The 17,851-nt window shown below is 47.8% G+C and overlaps 1 protein-coding gene across 1 annotated transcript in view; it reads left to right on the top strand.

Moving 5' to 3' along the window:
* GABBR2 (gamma-aminobutyric acid type B receptor subunit 2) overlaps positions 1-17,851 on the top strand; it is a 332,908-nt gene that overhangs the window by 259,676 nt on the left and 55,381 nt on the right. The window contains exons 11-12 of the mRNA XM_054689021.1: positions 472-604; positions 11,725-11,832. Coding sequence (XP_054544996.1) covers positions 472-604; positions 11,725-11,832 — 241 coding nt within the window. The remainder of the gene's footprint in view (positions 1-471; positions 605-11,724; positions 11,833-17,851) is intronic.

Raw genomic sequence — 17,851 nt, 5'->3', positions numbered from 1 at the left:
ATTCCCGAGATGAATTCTCATCTGTAAACTTCCTAGCCTGGTATACTTAGCAGGGGAGATGTGGTGTGGCCATCTACCCCCCTCACTGAACTTAAATGTAGAATTCTCTAGATTTGGCATGTATTTCAACCCCAGTCAAAAAAAAAAAAACAACTTTTGACTTAATGTCTTTAAACTGAAAATTAGTGGTTGTGGAAGCTAATGCTATAAGCTATTTCTAGAGAAGTGATAGGTGAACTTGACTGAGGAGCAGAAAAATCATCAATGAGAAACATAACTGCCAAGGATTCTCTAGAGAAGATGGAATACCCCTAGGGGGCAGCACAGTCTTGGGGAGGGGCAGTGGAAGTCCAGGTTTACATTTTTCTCTCCCCTGCTAGTCTGGCACCAACATAGGCACTCAGGAATACGTGTAGAAGGAATAAGTATATTTACAGTCCTGTTGACTATACCGCCTCCTTCTCTTGTCAGGCTGATAAAGATGTCGAGCCCGTATATGAACAACCTTATTATCCTTGGAGGAATGCTCTCCTATGCATCCATATTTCTCTTTGGCCTTGATGGATCCTTCGTCTCTGAAAAGACTTTTGAAACACTATGCACTGTAAGTTATGCTGCATCTCATAGTGGTCTGTGAGACGGGGTTTCTCGGTGATCTCCATCATCACTAACGGAGATACAAACCCAGGAATGCATGAAACACCTGGACAGACAGATGACAAGCCATTCAGGCATCCAGGCATTTCAGCGGAGTAATGGGGTGTTGCTTTGAGATCAGAATGGATTGAAATGTTGCCTGTAAAACTCAGATCGTGGATTTAACAGGCCACTGCTAGAAGATAGCCTCCTGAGAACTGATTGCATAACCTAGAAAGTGGGAGATAGAGAAATTACCAACCACAAAAGGATTAGCTCTGGGGTCAGGGTCAGAGCTGTGTAAGAAGGAGCAAATCCTCCCATCATCCTCAGTAACTACAACAGAACACAATGAGAGGTGTCTGTGTGGATGACTTCCAATCAGCTAGTAAAGATCATAACTGTTATTTCCTATTTAAACATTGTTTCTTAACCTTGATTCCTATTCCTTATTGTCCTGCTTAAGGAGTTTTTTAGGCTTTTTTCTAATTATCCTCTCATGAAATTTTAGTACCAAAGCTATACTGTATTTCTCATGCTATATGCATTTCTATAGTTTATACATAAAAAGCATAATATTTTTTCACATTCAAGAACCAATGTTTACCCCTTTGGGAACCATGTCACCTCTGCTGAGAATGCATGTATTGAAGGAAGCCCAAGACTGTCTGACTTATTTTGCTATATTTTAGAAATTGTGTCTTGGAAAATACATAATATGTTTTATGATTTTGTTGCCTACTTGGTGGTGTGGCGGTGGTAGTAGTGGTGATTTCTTTTAACGAGTTTATACGTAACTATTAGCAATTGTGTAGAATTAACTCTCAGTTGAAAGTATCATCAGCTTAATTTTTAAGTTGAGGATCATCAGTTGGGATTTAGTTCTGGACCTTGACTATTGTGCTCTCTCAAAATTGGATTAACCATTTGACCTGCTCTGTTGTCCCAAATGCAATCATTCATCCAATTCTTCACCTGGAGGAGCAGAGATACATAGGATGATGAAGGGACAGACATTAACCAGATTAATCTAAAAGCTAAACTCTTTTGTTGTTGCTATTTTCTTGTAAAGATGTTCAGAGCCATGTAGCCCTTTTTTGCAAAGAAGTCTCTTATAGATTGCATTTGCTGCTCCCAAGGCTCAGTGTTGCCCACTACTGGACAACGATTGGTTGAATGTTGGCGGTGAAGGGTAATGAGGACCTCTAAAAAAAGCAAATGTTGTTTAAAAAGGAACGATGATGTGAAATATAATTAATTAATTAATTTTAAAAAACAAAAATAAAATAGAACCTGCTGCTGGTCACCACCCACACTATGGAATTCAGGATGGTGTCAGATCCTGAATGTGGCATGTGGCAAGGAGGCAAGCCCCTGGGAAAAGGCGGAAGCCCCCAGAATCATCTGCGCTCCATGATAATGCTCCCCTAACTCCCCTAGGTTGGACTGGTACCCAGTCTCAAGAGATTGTTCCTGTTACCAGTGACTTTAGTGTGAGCTGTCCAGCTAGTGAGATGTCCACAGAACACTTATTTTGTCCAACAAAAGTTTCCATTTGAGCAGTGTGTGGCCACGTCCCTGAAACCCCAGAGGAGTAGTGAGGTCACAGGGTGCCCAGGCACCCCTCCTCTCTGGGGTGAACCTGGAGGACAGTCAAACCCCAGTGCTCAGGGCTCACTTGGTTCAAGCTTCTACTCAGCTTTTTATTCCCGATCCATCACTATCCCCACCCCTGTTTTATTCTGCCCTTGTGGGGCTCAAGAGGGTAAATTCAAGAATCTGGCATCAGGATGCCTGGAGTCAGCTTCCAAAGAAGTTGAGAGGCTCCAAAGTCCTGTGGGTGTGGCTTCACCATTTCCCCCTCTAGAGCACGATGCTCTGGCTGGAGGGAGAGGACGCAGCTCGCAGAGTCTTGCTGGGTCTAGAGCATGAAGGCCATGAAGTCCCTCGTTTCTGCATCACCTGACTTCTGTGCCCTGTGGTAATTTCACGAGCACCATGTTTGTCTGTGGTCAGCTCTCCTGGGGGAGGCCTAAGTAAGGCTAAGCGAGGAGAGGAGGATTTCCTTCTTCCCTCTCTGTTGGAGGGTACCCTTCCCACATTTGAGGAGACCATGATGAGGAGAATAATGAAAGTGTTACCGGGCTAGCTCGCAACTGCTGATTCACACTCTGATCCCTCAAAGGCATCCCTGAGAGCTGAAGGACCTGCCCCGGTCTCCCAGCAGAGAAACAGGGGAGTGAGCTCAGACCCCAGGGGTCCCTCCTCTGGTCCCTCATCACTGCCTGCCTCCTGGGGACACATGCACTGGCCCAAGTTCAGGTCTCAGGTGCGACAGAGTGGAGACCTATCCTGGGAGAATCTTTGCCCCTGCAGAAAGAAGCGCCTGACATCTCTCTGTGCTCCCTAGCCACAGGCGGTTAAAGCACAGGAGTTTGACCTGAATCCTCCAAACCCTGGGTGACGCAGACTAGGGAGCAGTAGAAGGGACATCCCCACACCAGAGTATTTTTTCTTTTAATGAAGTCTGACATTTTATTCTTGGAGTTGCACTCATTTGTGTGAGGGGAAGGTTGTCCTGGGAAGCCTGGCAAGGCACTATGAATAAATCATAAAGCGCTTTACAAATCAGCATTAGTGCCGAACACGAGGACTCGGAAAGATGTTAGGACCCGGTTCTCACCACCCCTGAAGATTCACTTATTTGCAGTCAGGCTGTTTCAGAGACTTTGCAAATGAAAGCCCACATCCATGGCTGTGGGGAGAAGGCATAGATTAACTACTCCAGATTGAACTGGGTCAGCACAGATGTGGGCATGGGTTAGGACTGGGGTCATTTATTTAGCAATTCCCAGTGTCACCCAGGAAGGGGAACCAAAAGCATTGAACTTGGGGTCCAAACACCAGTCAGTCCCCAGTGGGTATGTTTGGCTTGAACCTGCTAGACTGGAGGTAGGGGGTGGCTCCTTTCTTTTCCTGTTCTCCTCAGGCCTACAAGGCTGCCCCCATAAGCTCCCACTGAGAGGAAGAGGGAGAAGGACGTAGCAGGGCCATCTGTGCCCTAAGTCCAGATCTTAACAACCAAGCTCCACTCCCACATCTCCCACTGACCGGCCCCTGAGGATGGCAGTGACTTAACCTCCCCCAGCCTCACTCTTGTCATCTGTAAAATAAGCATAGCAAATCCTGCTATGGGTTGAGCAAGACGAGTCAGACAGCTGATCAGACAGAGACACCTGGAGCACAGGGGGTGCACGTGTAGGGGTCGGAGAAGCCGGGTGGCAGGGTGGGCCTCATAGTTTGTCACCTTTCTCTCCATTGGGATGTTTACTAGTTTCCTAAGAATTTAGTTAACCAGTTTCTCTGTTCTGTAGGAAATATAATAGGACAAGGGACAAGGTAGACCATATAAGCCAGCTTCCACGTGGAGCAATAGAAGTCACAATTCAGTCTGTTCTACTATCACATGAATGCCACTTTTTGTTCCTTTTCATTTTTCAATATCCAGATGCAACACAGTGATAAACTGTGAATGCCAGTTCAGGAAGAAAACTGTGACAATCACGACATCATGCATCTCTCAGAAGAGTTGTTATAACTTGGACAGGAGAGTGTGCACACGCACGCACACATGCACGCACACAGAGAGCTACTGCTAGGAAAGCAGTTACACTTGGCTCCCATCCCCCACTCCCTCTGACCCTTTCCGGAATCTTCCCAGTCCGGTTTCCGCAAGTCTTGCAAACAGCACCAGCTACACCGTGCTGTCTCCCTGGACACTGTGTGGGTAGTGGAATCACCATAGCAACGTGGCCCCTGTGGGCACAGAGCTGCCTATAAGGACAGCGCTGGGCGTGGGCCAGAACCCAGTGCCAGGGGGAGGGGAGGGCCCAGTCATGGCTTAGGGGCTGACCTGGTTCGGGAATCCCAGCCCCACCGAGGCAGGTGGGGAAGAGGATAGGTCCTCCTTTCCCTGTGGAAGTAGAAACCCCAGCAAGAGCCTGGAGGGGTAAGAAGGAGGAAACCCCATGTGGGCTCTCAGGATCAGTGCCTGCTGACCCCACCCCAACCCCCATGGAATTCTGTACATATTATCCACTGTGACCTATCAAGGTCAGCTTGCCCCAGGTCCAGTGGCCTTTCCTTAGAACCCCAAGTACTCAATCCCCACGAGCTGGGAGAGAAGCCTGAAACTGTCATCCATGGCAGGGATAGGATTGAGGTTGGGCCTAGTGCTATTCGACTACAAATATGTCTGAGACCCTTCACTCTTCCTTTCTTTTTAAGAGGCCTTTTAATTTTTGTGAGCTGATTTACACCTGGAGAAACTGGTTAACTAAATTCTTAGGAAACTAGTAAACATCCCAATGAAAATTTCTGTCCATTCATTTTTTTTATTGATATAGTTCATATGCCATAAAGTTAGTCCTTTTAAGGCATGCAGCTCAGGGCTTGGGGTCTATGTATTCAACGCATTCCCAAACTAAGCACTGTCACCTGAGTGAGTCACTGCTCGCGTTCCGGTCCCAGCTGCTACTTACCAGGTAGGTGATTTATGTCAGCAAATCTTAGTTTATGCCTCTGCAAAATGGGGATAATGATCGGCTGGTGAGGATCAAGTAAAATAGTACGTCTAACACACTTACTACCTGCCTCATAATAGGATTCGATAAATGTTAGTCATAATCATTGTGAGTGACTGAGGAAGTGAATGGTGAGATTATGTCTGGATGGTTGTAGTCACCGCTGAGCACTGCCAAGAGAGACACTGATAAAGCAGAATAAACAGGCAGAAGAAGAGGCTGCAAAACCTGTTCGTGCTGGTCGGCAGGGTACCGGTCTACTCATGGGGTGTATTCTGGTTTTGCTTGGACTTGCACAGCTAGCACTCGGCCAGGCAGCTGCCTGAGTCAAAGCCAAGCTGATGTAACCTGCCGCCTTGAGTGGAGAAAGGGCCTGCGGGCAGGCTGCAAGGGAGGGAGACAGGAATGACGCAGGGGGGACCTCTGAGGAAGGATGCTCAGGATGTTCCCGGTCCTGGGAACCTGACATCAGAAGCCAGTTCAGCCCAGGGCCACTCTGATGGGAGCCCAGAGGAGCGTGGTTCCGCTTCAGAGTCCCCTGCTGCCTTCACTTGCTGACAATCCTAACTCCTTTGGTGTTTTCATTTTGCTTTTGACTTTTTATTGAAGTAAAATAGTTTCATGTCCATGAGAGCTGTGATATATGTGTGTGTGATAAGTGTAATACTCAGTGAATTTTCTCAGACTGAACTCAACATGAATCCAACATCCAGATTAAGCAACAGACCATTGTTAGCATCCCAGGAGCCCTTCCTATCCTCTTCCAGTTACTGTCTAACCCATCCCCCAAGGGTAGCCACTCTCCTAACTTCTACCTGCAGAGACAGCGCTACTCACCATATAGATCACCCAGGGGTGTCTGCGAATGCGCATTATGGCCAGTAGATTTGGCCTGAGATGCTTCGATTCTAACAAGCTGCCATGTGGTGCTGAGGCTGTGGCCACATATCACATTGAGATCACATTGAGAGTAGCCACCCCAAGCAAGTGAAGGGACCCCTCATAATGAGCTGAAGCTCTTTCTGGAAGTCCTAAAAGGTGACTTTTACTTGCCTACACATCCCCCAGCTGCCGTGGTCATGATGATACATCTATCTTCTCTTTCCCTCTTGTCCCAGCACCCACTGTCCACAGCTGTTCTCCACAGAGCTGCTGGGAGGCACAGGTAGCCCCCTCACCAACACATGCCACCCCCTCCAAAGTCACCACCCATCCCAAGGATATTACACCTTGAGGATCATGAAGGAGAAGGGAAAAGGCAGGCCTTTCTGTGCTCTTCATTATCTTTCTCCTGAGCCAAAGCACCAAGTGCCATTGTGCATTCTGTGCACTGCATAAGAGTGCTGGCATCAGCGGCAGTGGAGCTGAATTTCAGCCCGTGATGTTCTCTCTGAGTCTAGTTCTTCCACTGAGTTGGGGGGTGGGGGGGTCTTTCAAAAAGAGTACAGGGCCTCCCCGGTGGCGCAGCACGTTGAATGCCATGCTGTGAAGCTGCCCACAGCCTCTGCAGCGTGGGTTTGATTCCCGGCCAGCCAGGGAGCAACCCACATGGTGTGGCAGACCTCTCCTGCCTAGCCCACTGCTCCCCTCAGCAGTGTCTTTGGTCAGTCTTCCTGTTCTGCTTCCTGCCCTGTCTCTGGCGAATTCTCTCACCCTCCCGTACCTCTGACCTGTACCCTGGTTCTTGTAAAAATAAATAAATCTTAAAACAAAAAGAGTCCAGAGGGGAGGTCTTTTGGAATTTCTCCTCCCAGATGGGAGGCCTTTCTCTGATTTGCTCCAAGGTTTCTAAAATGCACCATTGGTTCTTGGATCCCACAGTACCCCTGTTCGCTGCCAGAATCTCCCATGGCCCCCGAAATTGTTACCCCCAGAAAGGCTTTCCTGTACTCTAAACTCCAGATGGGATTTTCTGTGCTGACACTACTTTAAGCACCCTGGGCAAGACAGGGGTCTCTGGGGCTGTTTGTAGAGCACGCTTCAGGGGCTCATTGCCTTGAGATCTCTCCACCCCAGGAAGACAAGGCAGGCTGCAGAGACCCCAGGGAAGTCTAGCCTTTCAGCTCCTGATTACAACACCTGCTCCCGTTCCCCCTTCCCTTCCATATGGAGGTTGTCTTTGACCAGTGTGGGCTTCCTTCTCTGCCTTCCCGCTATTGGTTGCCTGGGGTGGGCGGTCAGAATGAAACAGAAGAGCCGTTTTAGAAGCTTTGGACAGCGGGAAAGTGCCTGGCCCTCCAGCATCCAGCAACCACCAGGGCTTCCTCTGTCATCTAACTTCCCAGCCCCGGGCCCACATGCCTCTGCGGTGACAAGAGGAGGCCCAGGGCAGGCGGCCCTCTTCATCCATCAGAACAAACCAGCAAGTGGTGCCTGTGTGTACATTTTTCTGCTGGTCCCCAAAAGAGCAATGAAAGCCCTTCATTCTGCCAGACAGACCTTCCCAAAATCAATCGAACAAGCAGCTGAGTAGAATTGTTCCAGGCATAGATTTTTCTTTCCATTTGGAGACTCGCTTTTATTTTTTCCCCCTTTTTCATAGTTGAGACTGAGATGGGCATTGCTCCAGTAAAGCTCCTCTCCCCCGACAGATGTACATGTTCACATGCTGAGCACTTTATGGCAGAGAGAGAAAAAAGTCATAACATCAGGAGAGTAAAGATGTTTAAAATTTGGGGAGAGAAAGTGAAGAACCTGTTTATTGATGAATCAGAATAATTGTGGGTCCAAGGGGAGTGGCTGAAGTCTGAAAGCTGGGTAGTAACCCAAAGAGAACCTTGAACAAGCCAAGGGGTTGCAGAACTGAACTCTGAGTCCTTTTCCATCTTAAAGAGATGGTGGAAGTAGAGAACTAACACAGCACATTTGCAGAGACCTAGGCCAGGGATGGCCCTGAGCAGAGACAGCTTGGGGTGGGTGCCTCTGCTGGTGGAGGTCCCACTGTTATCCTTTCAGAGTTTTTCCCACAAAAGTTGTTGTATCACTGTCTAAAGAGCCATCTCCATATACATTGTGAATATTGCTGTGTACAAGGTCCCCACGGGGGTCATTTTGTGTAATAGTGGAGAGAGATGGGTGGATGGATGGATGGATGGATGGATGGATGATTGATAGACAGATCTTTAATTTATTTTGGAGTGTCTTTGGCTTATAACATTATATAGGTTTCAGTTATATAGATATCTGTCAGCATATGATACAGTATGTGCATCACCAAAAGTCTAGTTTCCACCCATATTTTGTGGGTTTTTTTTTTTAAGGAAGAAATTAACTTTACTAACATTTGATGCTTGGCCAGATCCTGGGGCCCTGGCTCAGCGAGTGTGTCTGGTGGTCTTACAGAGGAATTTATCCAAGAAGGGAGTAGGTAGTCAACCCTTTACACCAAGGCATGACGGGGTCTTGTGTGGAGGGTCTAAGACAACCTCCTGTTTAAGGATCCACTAGGAGGACTCCATATGTAGTTGTACTCACAGCAATGATTTGTCACAGCCAAAGAATATGCAGCAAATCAACAAAGGGGAAAAGCTCATAGAGAAAAGACCAGGGGAAGGTGGGGAGCGGGTGGAGGGGGATGCCAGGTGCAAGCTTCCCAGAGCCTCTCCCAGGGGAGCCACAGGGAAGAGCTTGATTCTCAGCAGGCAGTGAGCACACAGGCAAAGTGGCATCCACCAGGGATGAGCCCAGGGTTGTCACTGGGGGCTGTCACCTCAGGTACATACTGAGATCGCAGACTGGCAGGAAAGCCAGCGTGCAGCTAAGCCAAGTTGTTGACACAATTAAGACAGAGTCACTCTTATCAAGTTCCAGAGTCCAGCTCAGGCTTCAGCCTTGCCCACAGGTCTTCTCAGGACAGTCTCAGGCCTGCTCTGTTAACCTTTTCCTGCCCAGGCATTCTCTGCATTCAGTTTATGGCAACACACTGGATTTTCCAGATGGCAGCATATATTTATATTATTGAGTTTTAACTAACATAACTCATTTATATCATCCAGTCTTAATGAATTGAACCCTATAAAACCGACAAATGGCCTGGAAATGATTGCTTCAAAGAAAACATAAGTCAAAGCAAATATGATAATATGCTAATAAAGCTCACTGAAGTGGCACTTCTACCCAGAAGAGAAATCTTTGTGAGCCACATGATGAGGTAAAAATATTATTATTTTTTAATATCTTAACCAGCCTTTTGAAAATTTCATGTTCCATATTTAAAATTCCTTTTCTGGTTAGCCCCGGCTTGACGTGTGTGTGGCCATCGCCGGGGAGAATGGTCTAGGTTGGCCACCTACTCCCCCGGTGTATCCTTTCCATTTGACACAACTCCTGGGCTGGGGTGACTCTAATTTGAATTATGGAGAATGTTTGAGGAGGAAGCTTGGTATCTGTAGGACAGGAATACAGCGTTGAGTGCTAGACCAAGCGCTGGTTGAGGGAAATATCTTAAATGCTATGAGTCAGTTTCTTCATCTGCAAAGCGGTTTTCTTGCTCAAGTCATGACTCAAAACTAGTCACACTGGATTTTGTTGTTGTTGTTGTTGTTGTTGTTGTTTTATTTGTTTTTACAGTTATATACATAGCCTCTGGCCTATTAACACTGAATGAACAGATAAATGAATTATCAAAGGAACAAATGAACCAACGAGATGGTCTGTAAGGTCTTGTGCAATTCTGACAGACTAGAAACATGTAATCTGGTCATTGAATCAGCTCAGGTTTAAACTCCCAGTTACTGATTTGCTTGCTTTCTCTGTTGTATTTATTTTCCCAACACCCTTGTACTGTAATATGGGTAATAATGCCGCCAGCCTACACCGTCTCTAAAGAGCTGTGATTCATTCCTGCCTGTCTGATTTCTCCTTATTTTTGAAGTGAAGAAAAAGAAGAAAGATTAGTCCCGAATGGTACCATTGTAAGCAATCACACCTCACATATCTGTGTTTCTGAATAATTGATGTAATGCCATCACCCTTCCCTGACTTAGGGAGTCAGCCTTGCAATCTACCAAGCCAGTTCCAATTTTACAAATATATGGAAAGGGTAAATGTTCTATATTGGAAAAACTAAGGAGCTGACTTGCTAAAAAGGCAGTGTGAAGACACTCTATGGAGGGGTAGAAACATTTCTGAACTTTCTGCATGTGCCTGCAGCAAATCTGGGTGGAAGGGCCTGCCCACCAGATTGCTGTGTCCAGTTACTCTAGACATGGAGGCCTGACCTGTTGGCTCCAGCCTGGCTGTCTCTGTCTCCTGCCTAAGCCACCTTCTTGCTGTGCTTAACTGAGATAGGTGAGGGCCTTTCCAGGGAGCTTAGCTCAACAGAGCTGAGGGAAGCAGAGAAAAGACCAGACCTGCAAAAGGAGCTCACAGAGCACCCATCCTCTTTGTCCCAGAACTCAGTGTTTTGGGGCACAGCATGGAGCTTAGGAGTGTCCTGACCAGTCAGTGAGGTATTCTGGAAGGGCTGGGGTCTGGTCATGGGGGCAGTGCAGGTGTGTTAGGGAGTTGGTTCTAGGAGGTCCCCATGATCTAACAAGCCAGTGGCCAGGATCCAGGCTGTCGCCTCCAATCAGGGCTGGTAGTATCCTTCAGTCCCCCACCCAGAGGAAGGGAGCAGGGCAGAGCCAAGTATAAGGGAACAGGCTAGTGTCAGAAAGGCCCTTAGTTCTGAGCAGGGACCCTAGGTCCAAGTGTGGCCCCAGCAGCCAGGCTGACTGGACTCCCAAGGCCACCGGACACAATGGGAACCAAGTGGCCTGAACCTGGCTAGAAGGGCCTGACAATAGGGTCCAGGAGTTTCCACCCCTTTCTGCAAAAGTCAGAGGAGGCAGGCCCCTTGCGAGAGTGGATTGGTCATAGCCCTTCTCTCTTCTGGCCTTTCTTCCTAACTAGGCAGTCCCTCGAGGGCCTAGAGTTGGCCTGGGTGCAGCTGCCAGTTGGGTGCCCCACCTTGGGCCAGCTCTGGCTGAGTCCTTCCCTGCTCTATAAGATGGCTGGTTTGCTGAGCACTGGAGAAGGGCCATGCAGGCTCATTCACCTACCTCTTCTCAACTCCTGTGACTCAGAGTCCTCTCCTACCCCTGCCCACATCCCAAAAGCTGAGGGTCCTATAGAAGAGATCCCTGGGGGACCGCTGGTCTCTTGTAGGCTTAGCTGAGGAGACAGAGAATTTGGCAATCATGGTCCCCTCTGCAGGTCTGCCCTGCCCACCCCCATGTGAAAGGCACTGGGGCCCTCGGAGTTGTGGGTCCATTGAAGGCAGGGTTTAAATCTCATATACCTCCGCGTAGGACCCAGGTTCCAACACGGTGGCTCATAAAACTAAACGTCTATCAAATTGAAATACAATTGAAGGGCTATCAGTGCTAAGAAAGCTCTACCATGTAAGGGGGACTCAGAGGCACCTCTCTCCACCACTCACAGCCCCCACAGCTGGGGCTCTAGTGAGTGACAAGGTCTGTCCAGAAGGAAATGTTAATGCCTCTGTTTTTTTCATGGCCTCTAGGTCAGGACCTGGATTCTCACCGTGGGCTACACTACAGCCTTTGGGGCCATGTTTGCAAAGACATGGAGGGTCCATGCCATCTTCAAAAATGTGAAAATGAAGAAGAAGGTAATCATTCCTTCTGTTTCAGGGTGTTTACAAAGTTCGTGTAGCAGATATTTGTTGGGCACCTGCTCTGTGCCAGGTACTGGGCTGTTTGCAGGGGCTCAAGCTAAACACAGGCTCCTGGGGAGACTGTAAACCTAATAATCACAGTACATGGGGGTAAGGGCTGGTTGGTGGTGTGGGTGGATACTGGGATTCAGGCACTCAGGATAGGCCTCAGGAAGTGTCACCTAAGCTGAGACCTGGAGGGTGAGTAGGAGTTAGCCAGGCAGAGGCTGGGAATTGCTTGAGCTCTGTAGGGGGACCCATGATGGGGGTCTGGGGAAGGGAGGAATGTGTTCACGGAGCTGAGGGAGGCTCGGTATGATTGAGGCATGGGGTTTGTGGGGCCAGAGTTCAGGAGGAGGCTCAGAGGAAGACAGAAGCCATATTAAGGAATCTGAACCTGAACTTATGGGCAGTGAGGTTCCCTTGGAAGAGGGGAGTGGCATAGGCAGGCGCCTGTTTCCGTTTTCAAAGTGACCCTTAGCAGACACGCTCTGCCTGTGTATGTGGGAGAGCATTTGCCATCAGTGTGGCCAGGCAACCATCGTACTGACCAAGCTTGACTCTTGGGATATAGTCAGAGAGAAACTTTCTCCACCTCTATTCTTTTTAACTCTTTGGTGAGGCTGTTCTTTCCTCCTGAATGACATTTCAGGCGGATCTCATGATCTCTTCAGAGATCCTTTGGTCAATAGCTGGAGTCCTTAATAATATTGAAAACCTCAAACTGCATTCAAAGTCATAGCTTCTCCCTCCCCAACTCGGGCCAGCAACAGGCCCCCACCTGCCCCAGGAGAGGGGGTGCAGCCTGGCTCCTTCTCTCTATTGCCGGCTGGAACTTCTTCCCCATCACTCCATTCGCAACCCTGCAGAGTTGGAGCATGGAGTGGTGGAAGGAGCAGGAGAGCCCTTACTTGCCAGGAGTTGGCATTGGACTTGCTGGGCCTGTCAGAGGTTAAGCAGGCTCTTTAGACTCTCATGGGGTGCTTGTGTGAGATTTTCAAAGCCCCCATTGCTGGGACTTTCTCTCCTGCTGTGCCCTTGTCATAGGTGAGACACTCCACTGGCTGGCCACTTGTGGCTTCTTCCTCTACCCCTGCACATCTGGCAGTGCCCCCACTCCTGGACTCACCTGCCCCCCGCTTCTTGTGAGCGGGCCACAGCAGCCCTCCCTTGCCTGCAGTGCACAGGAAGCTTGTGCAGCCTTCGGACTCAAGGGTTGTGTGTTGCTCCCTGTGCAGCCTTCCCGCTCCCATTCCTCCCCCCAGAGCCTCCAGCCTGTCATCCCCTGTCAGTTTCCCAAGCAGGAGTCAGGCATCAGTACACTGGCACCCCCAGGCTTCAGGGAGCCCTGTCCATCAGGTCATTTGGTGGTCTGCTTGATACCAAGGGGGACCCATCCCGCTCCCATCCTCTAACCTGGGGGAGGGGTCTTGTAGCATCACCCAAAACTCCTCTTCTTGATTCAAACCCCCCACCCACTTAGCCCCATCTCCCACCCAGTACACAGTCTCTAAACCCCTCACCTGGAGATGACCTGTTCACAGACACCTCGGCAGATCCCTCATGGTGGTCTCACCCCGCTGTGGAAATTGTCTGTTGTCCCGATTCTCGCCCTAACTTGTGTTTGCCCTCCAGTTACCTGGGTGATCAGCCTGGCACCTGTGGCAGGTAACAATCATGCTCAGGGCACTGAGGCCAGCAGGAAAAGCAGAGGAGCCGACTTCTACTCCCAGCCTCATCTATGACCTGCCTTGCACGTTCAGCAAACCTCTTATCTTCCAGGGTCTCTGTTCCCCCACCTGTAAGGTGGGGTCATCCTGAAGTAGCATTACCTCCTGGGCTGTGATTCTCTCCCGTCTGGTGTCCAGGGGCCCCACTCATTTGTCAGCCTTTGCCAGCTGCTCCTTCCCCACCAGGGCTGCTCTAGGAACTACCTCAGATGACCTTGTCTGCCCACACCCCCGCCCCTCACCCAGACCACTTGGAGATAACTAGATGCTGCATTTGGAGGAAGGAAATGGCCCCTTCTGCTGCCCTACCTGTGCACGCCTGGAGGGCTCCTCCCTGGCCGGGCTCAGCAGCAGTGTGTGACAGCTCCTGCCTGCCTGTGAGATGGTGAGCCTGGGCCATCTCTCTCAGCCCCGCTGCCCATTACAGTCAAACAGAAGCTTCAGAAATCCACAAGAAGCCACCCTGCCCAGGCCGGTTGGAATCGCTTCTCCGGTTGGAATCGCTTCTCCGGTTGGAATCACTTCTCCGGCTGGAATCACTTCTCCGGCTGGAGCTATGTCAGGAGTTGGTAGGCCTTGCTGGGTGACGTCCCTGGGTCTCCAGATTAGAAGGAACCTCTAGCCCAGGTCAGGGCTACACAGCATGCAGTGGGCCAGCAGCTGCCTGGGTGCCCCGTGGGAGCTTGCTGGAAATGTTTATTCTCAGGCCCCACCCCAGCCCTAGTGTGACTCAGGCCCTGCAGTGGAGTCCAAGAAGGGGGTGCCGAGGCAAGCCAAAGTTTGTCAGGCGCTGATGACTTCTGGGGCCCTACCGCTCTGAGACTCTGCTAATGAGATGTTCTGCCCCTTATGACAACTCTGTAGTGGCTCTGAAGACTCACTGTGTTGATTCATTTGTGTCAATATGCGATGCATCCAAATCGTTACCTGTAATAAGAAGAGCCTTTCCTCCCCATCACTCATGTGTGCAGGAACACTCCTGTTGTCTGGCAATGCTGGACACATGTCCGGGGAGCCAGGGCCTCAGTTGTCTGAAAGCTGCTGGAGGCAGGGCTGTGCCCTGCACTGCATGAGCCGAGATGGGGCAGGGGCATCCCTCCAGTTCAGGGGGTCTGGCTGGTTGTAGGCCCAGGCATCTAGGGAAGGGCTCCTCTGGGACACTGACAGAGCCTCTCAATAGAAGATTCAGTCACCAGTTCTGTCTGTAGGAAAAATGATTAAGGCCAGAAATGATTTCTCACTCTATTCTGGGGTGAAAAACATCTTGATCTGGTATTTCTAGTTATTCCAAGAGCAGGTCTGTGATGCTACAGCTGAGTGTCATTTATCAACAAATTGGAGCAGGTTAAAGGTGTGGAGGGAAAATGTTTTTCTTCCACAGATCAAAAACACAAATCCAGGACCCAGATTGTTTTGTTGAAAGAATTGTGGTAACTGCAAGTCAAAACTGGGATTGAATTTTCCGGGATTCCAACCTTTTGTATAACCAAGCTTGGTTTTTACTATTGTTGTTGATTAGTTGGATTTATTTTAAGTTTGGTTTTCTTTTTCTTTTCAGTGGACCCCTTAATGTTTTATACGTACACATATGCTAGATTTATATTCATTTGTAAATGCAATCATTTACATTTTTTTATAATCTTTTATATAATCCTCTCCCACCCTCCCCAAATACACATATGCAAACTTCATCCGAGACAGCCAGGCTTTTGAACACATTGAAGGTCTAAGCATTTGCTTTACCAGTAAAAAATAAATAAATAAACATTAAAGGAAGTTTTGACACATGGTGACAATGAATCCAAATTCTGAATTTTTATATTATGTTTTCATGTTTTTCTAAAGATCAATCATGAAATCTTGAGTGAGAAATCTTATGAGAGTCTTTATTCTGCTTCTTACTGGGACCAAATTGAAACCTTGAGTTGAGCTATCACCCAGAGATGAGATCATCTGTTCTGGGGAGAGATGTGGTTTGGGGGAATTGAGAAAGTTCACAACAAGTATAACTTGATACTGCTGCAGAAAATAAGGTGGGGACACCCTTTCAGGAAACCCTCTCAGGGACACCCTCTGAGGGAGATGTTCACCCTCTGAGGGTGATGGAAACAAGGTGATGGAACTCAGGGCCACTGCATCACACAACTTTAGGAGTCACCCCCCATACTGTATTCCCCCTAGAACTAGGGAATGAGTTCCCCTTAGAACTAGGGGATGAGTCAGTCCTAGGAGAAGGCCAGTCTGAATCAATCAAAATATATGAAATTTTTAATAGAAGAAATACTCTTCTCTAACCCAGGAATTGACCTATTATTTTTTGTAAAAAGCTGGGTAGTAAATATATGTTAGGTTTTTCGGGATACACAGCCTCTGTTGGCAACCACTCAACTCTGCTGTTGTACAACAAAAGAAGCCATATAGTATACATAAATTAATGGGTATGGCTGTGTTCCAATAAAGTTTTATTTATAAAAACAAGTGGTGGGCCAGACATGTAGTTTGCTGATCCCTGCTCTAAACAGTGGAAGTGATAATTAATAGTAACAATTGACATCTGTTGAACAGTTATTCTAAGCCAGATTCTGGTAATCTACTGTTTTGTGTGGTTATCATCCTTATTTTGTAGATGAGGAAATCATCTCAGAGGAGTTAGGAAACTTAACCCAGGTCGCAGCTAGTTGTAAGATTCAAACTCTGATCTGATTCCTGGTGCTTAAGCATTCCTGGGTGCCTTCACTTCCATTTATCACTCAGTATAAATGAAGCACTAATAGCCCCCTAGTCTCGGAGAGAAAACTGAGTATCATGGCATCAATGTGCGCTAATATAACAGAAAGAAATTTATGCAACTTTTGAAGAGAAAATTAAAAAATAAGAAAGGAAATAGAATTGCTGAGGTGAAACTAAAGAGATGGTCTTGCCTAATGTAAGGATTCTCTGGTGCTCATATTTGCATGGTCAGGTCAGTGCTATTTTATAAAGTTGAATTTTTAGATCCTTTTTAAAAGGTTATTTGAATCATCTCTCCTTGACCTTGATTATGTATATGCATGTGGTATTTAATTATCAACTATTTGCAGCAACATGGATGGCACTGGAAGGGATCATGCTCAGCGAAATAAGCCAAAAAGAAAAAGAAAAATACCGGATGGTCTCACTCATAGCAGGAATCTAGAAAACTTAAATAAGGGACCAGGAAAATGAATATAAGAAAGTGAAAATCAAAATCAACAAAAAACTATGAACCAGAGACACTTTTTGGGGGGTGGGGGGCGGGAGGGGAAGGATTGGGGTCAGAATGGGGCATTTGCAATTGTATGGGGGAATATAAAAATAAAATTTAATATTTAAAAAAAAAAAAAAGAAAATAAAGAATAAAAAAAAAATAATTATCAACTATTAGTTTGCCCCACTATCATCCATGCACAATAAGGACAGACACTACCAGGTGCTTTTAAAAGTTATCTCATTTTACTCTTAACTAATTCTGCAGCTCAGGGCTCACAAGATCACATTTGACAAGAGCTGGGATCAGAATAAGGGCTTCCGAATCCAAACAGATGTTTCTCTTGCACCATACTTAAAGATAATATATTAGTCTCCTCCTCCCTGCCTCCCTACTCCCAGCACTTCTTGCCATTTTACAAAGGAGAAATGCTGGGCCTCCCCTGATGGCACAGTGGTTGAGCGCTGGGCTGCAAAGCTGCCCTCAGCCTCTGCAGCGCCTGTTCCATCGCCAGTGAGGGTCCCACATGGTGCGACAGACCTCTCCTGCCACCTGCTGCTCCCCTCAGCAGTGTACTTCGGTCCTTCTGCCTGTTCTGCTCCCCGCTCTGGCTCTGGTGAATTCTCTCACCCTCCCGCGCTTCTGACTGTACCCAGTGCTTGTATAAATAAATTAATTAATTTTTTTAAAATTAAAAAAAAAAAAGGAAAAATGCAGAATGAGAGAAGTGATTTGCCCAGGATCACATGGATAGTAAGGGATGGTACCAGGACTCAAATCCAGATCCACATAACTCCAAATCCTGCTTTCCATGTTACCTCAGACTTCCTACTTGAGCCTTAAAATTGGAAGGACCTTATTACATTTGCCAGAGGAAATTTCTGGTGCTCATCTTTTATGGCCAGCCATACCACCTAGGTGTCCTCCCCCTTCAGGCAGCAGAAGGAAAGACACTGCATCCACTCAGAAGGAAGTTCTGCTCTAGTGGCAGGTGACTCACTGAGTGTGGCCCACCATG

This window comes from Talpa occidentalis, unplaced genomic scaffold (assembly GCF_014898055.3).
Source record: "Talpa occidentalis isolate TD23 unplaced genomic scaffold, MPIMG_talOcc4v2.1 talOcc4.7, whole genome shotgun sequence".
Taxonomy (NCBI): Eukaryota; Metazoa; Chordata; class Mammalia; order Eulipotyphla; family Talpidae; genus Talpa; species Talpa occidentalis.
This window is presented reverse-complemented; position numbering and strand designations above follow the sequence as displayed.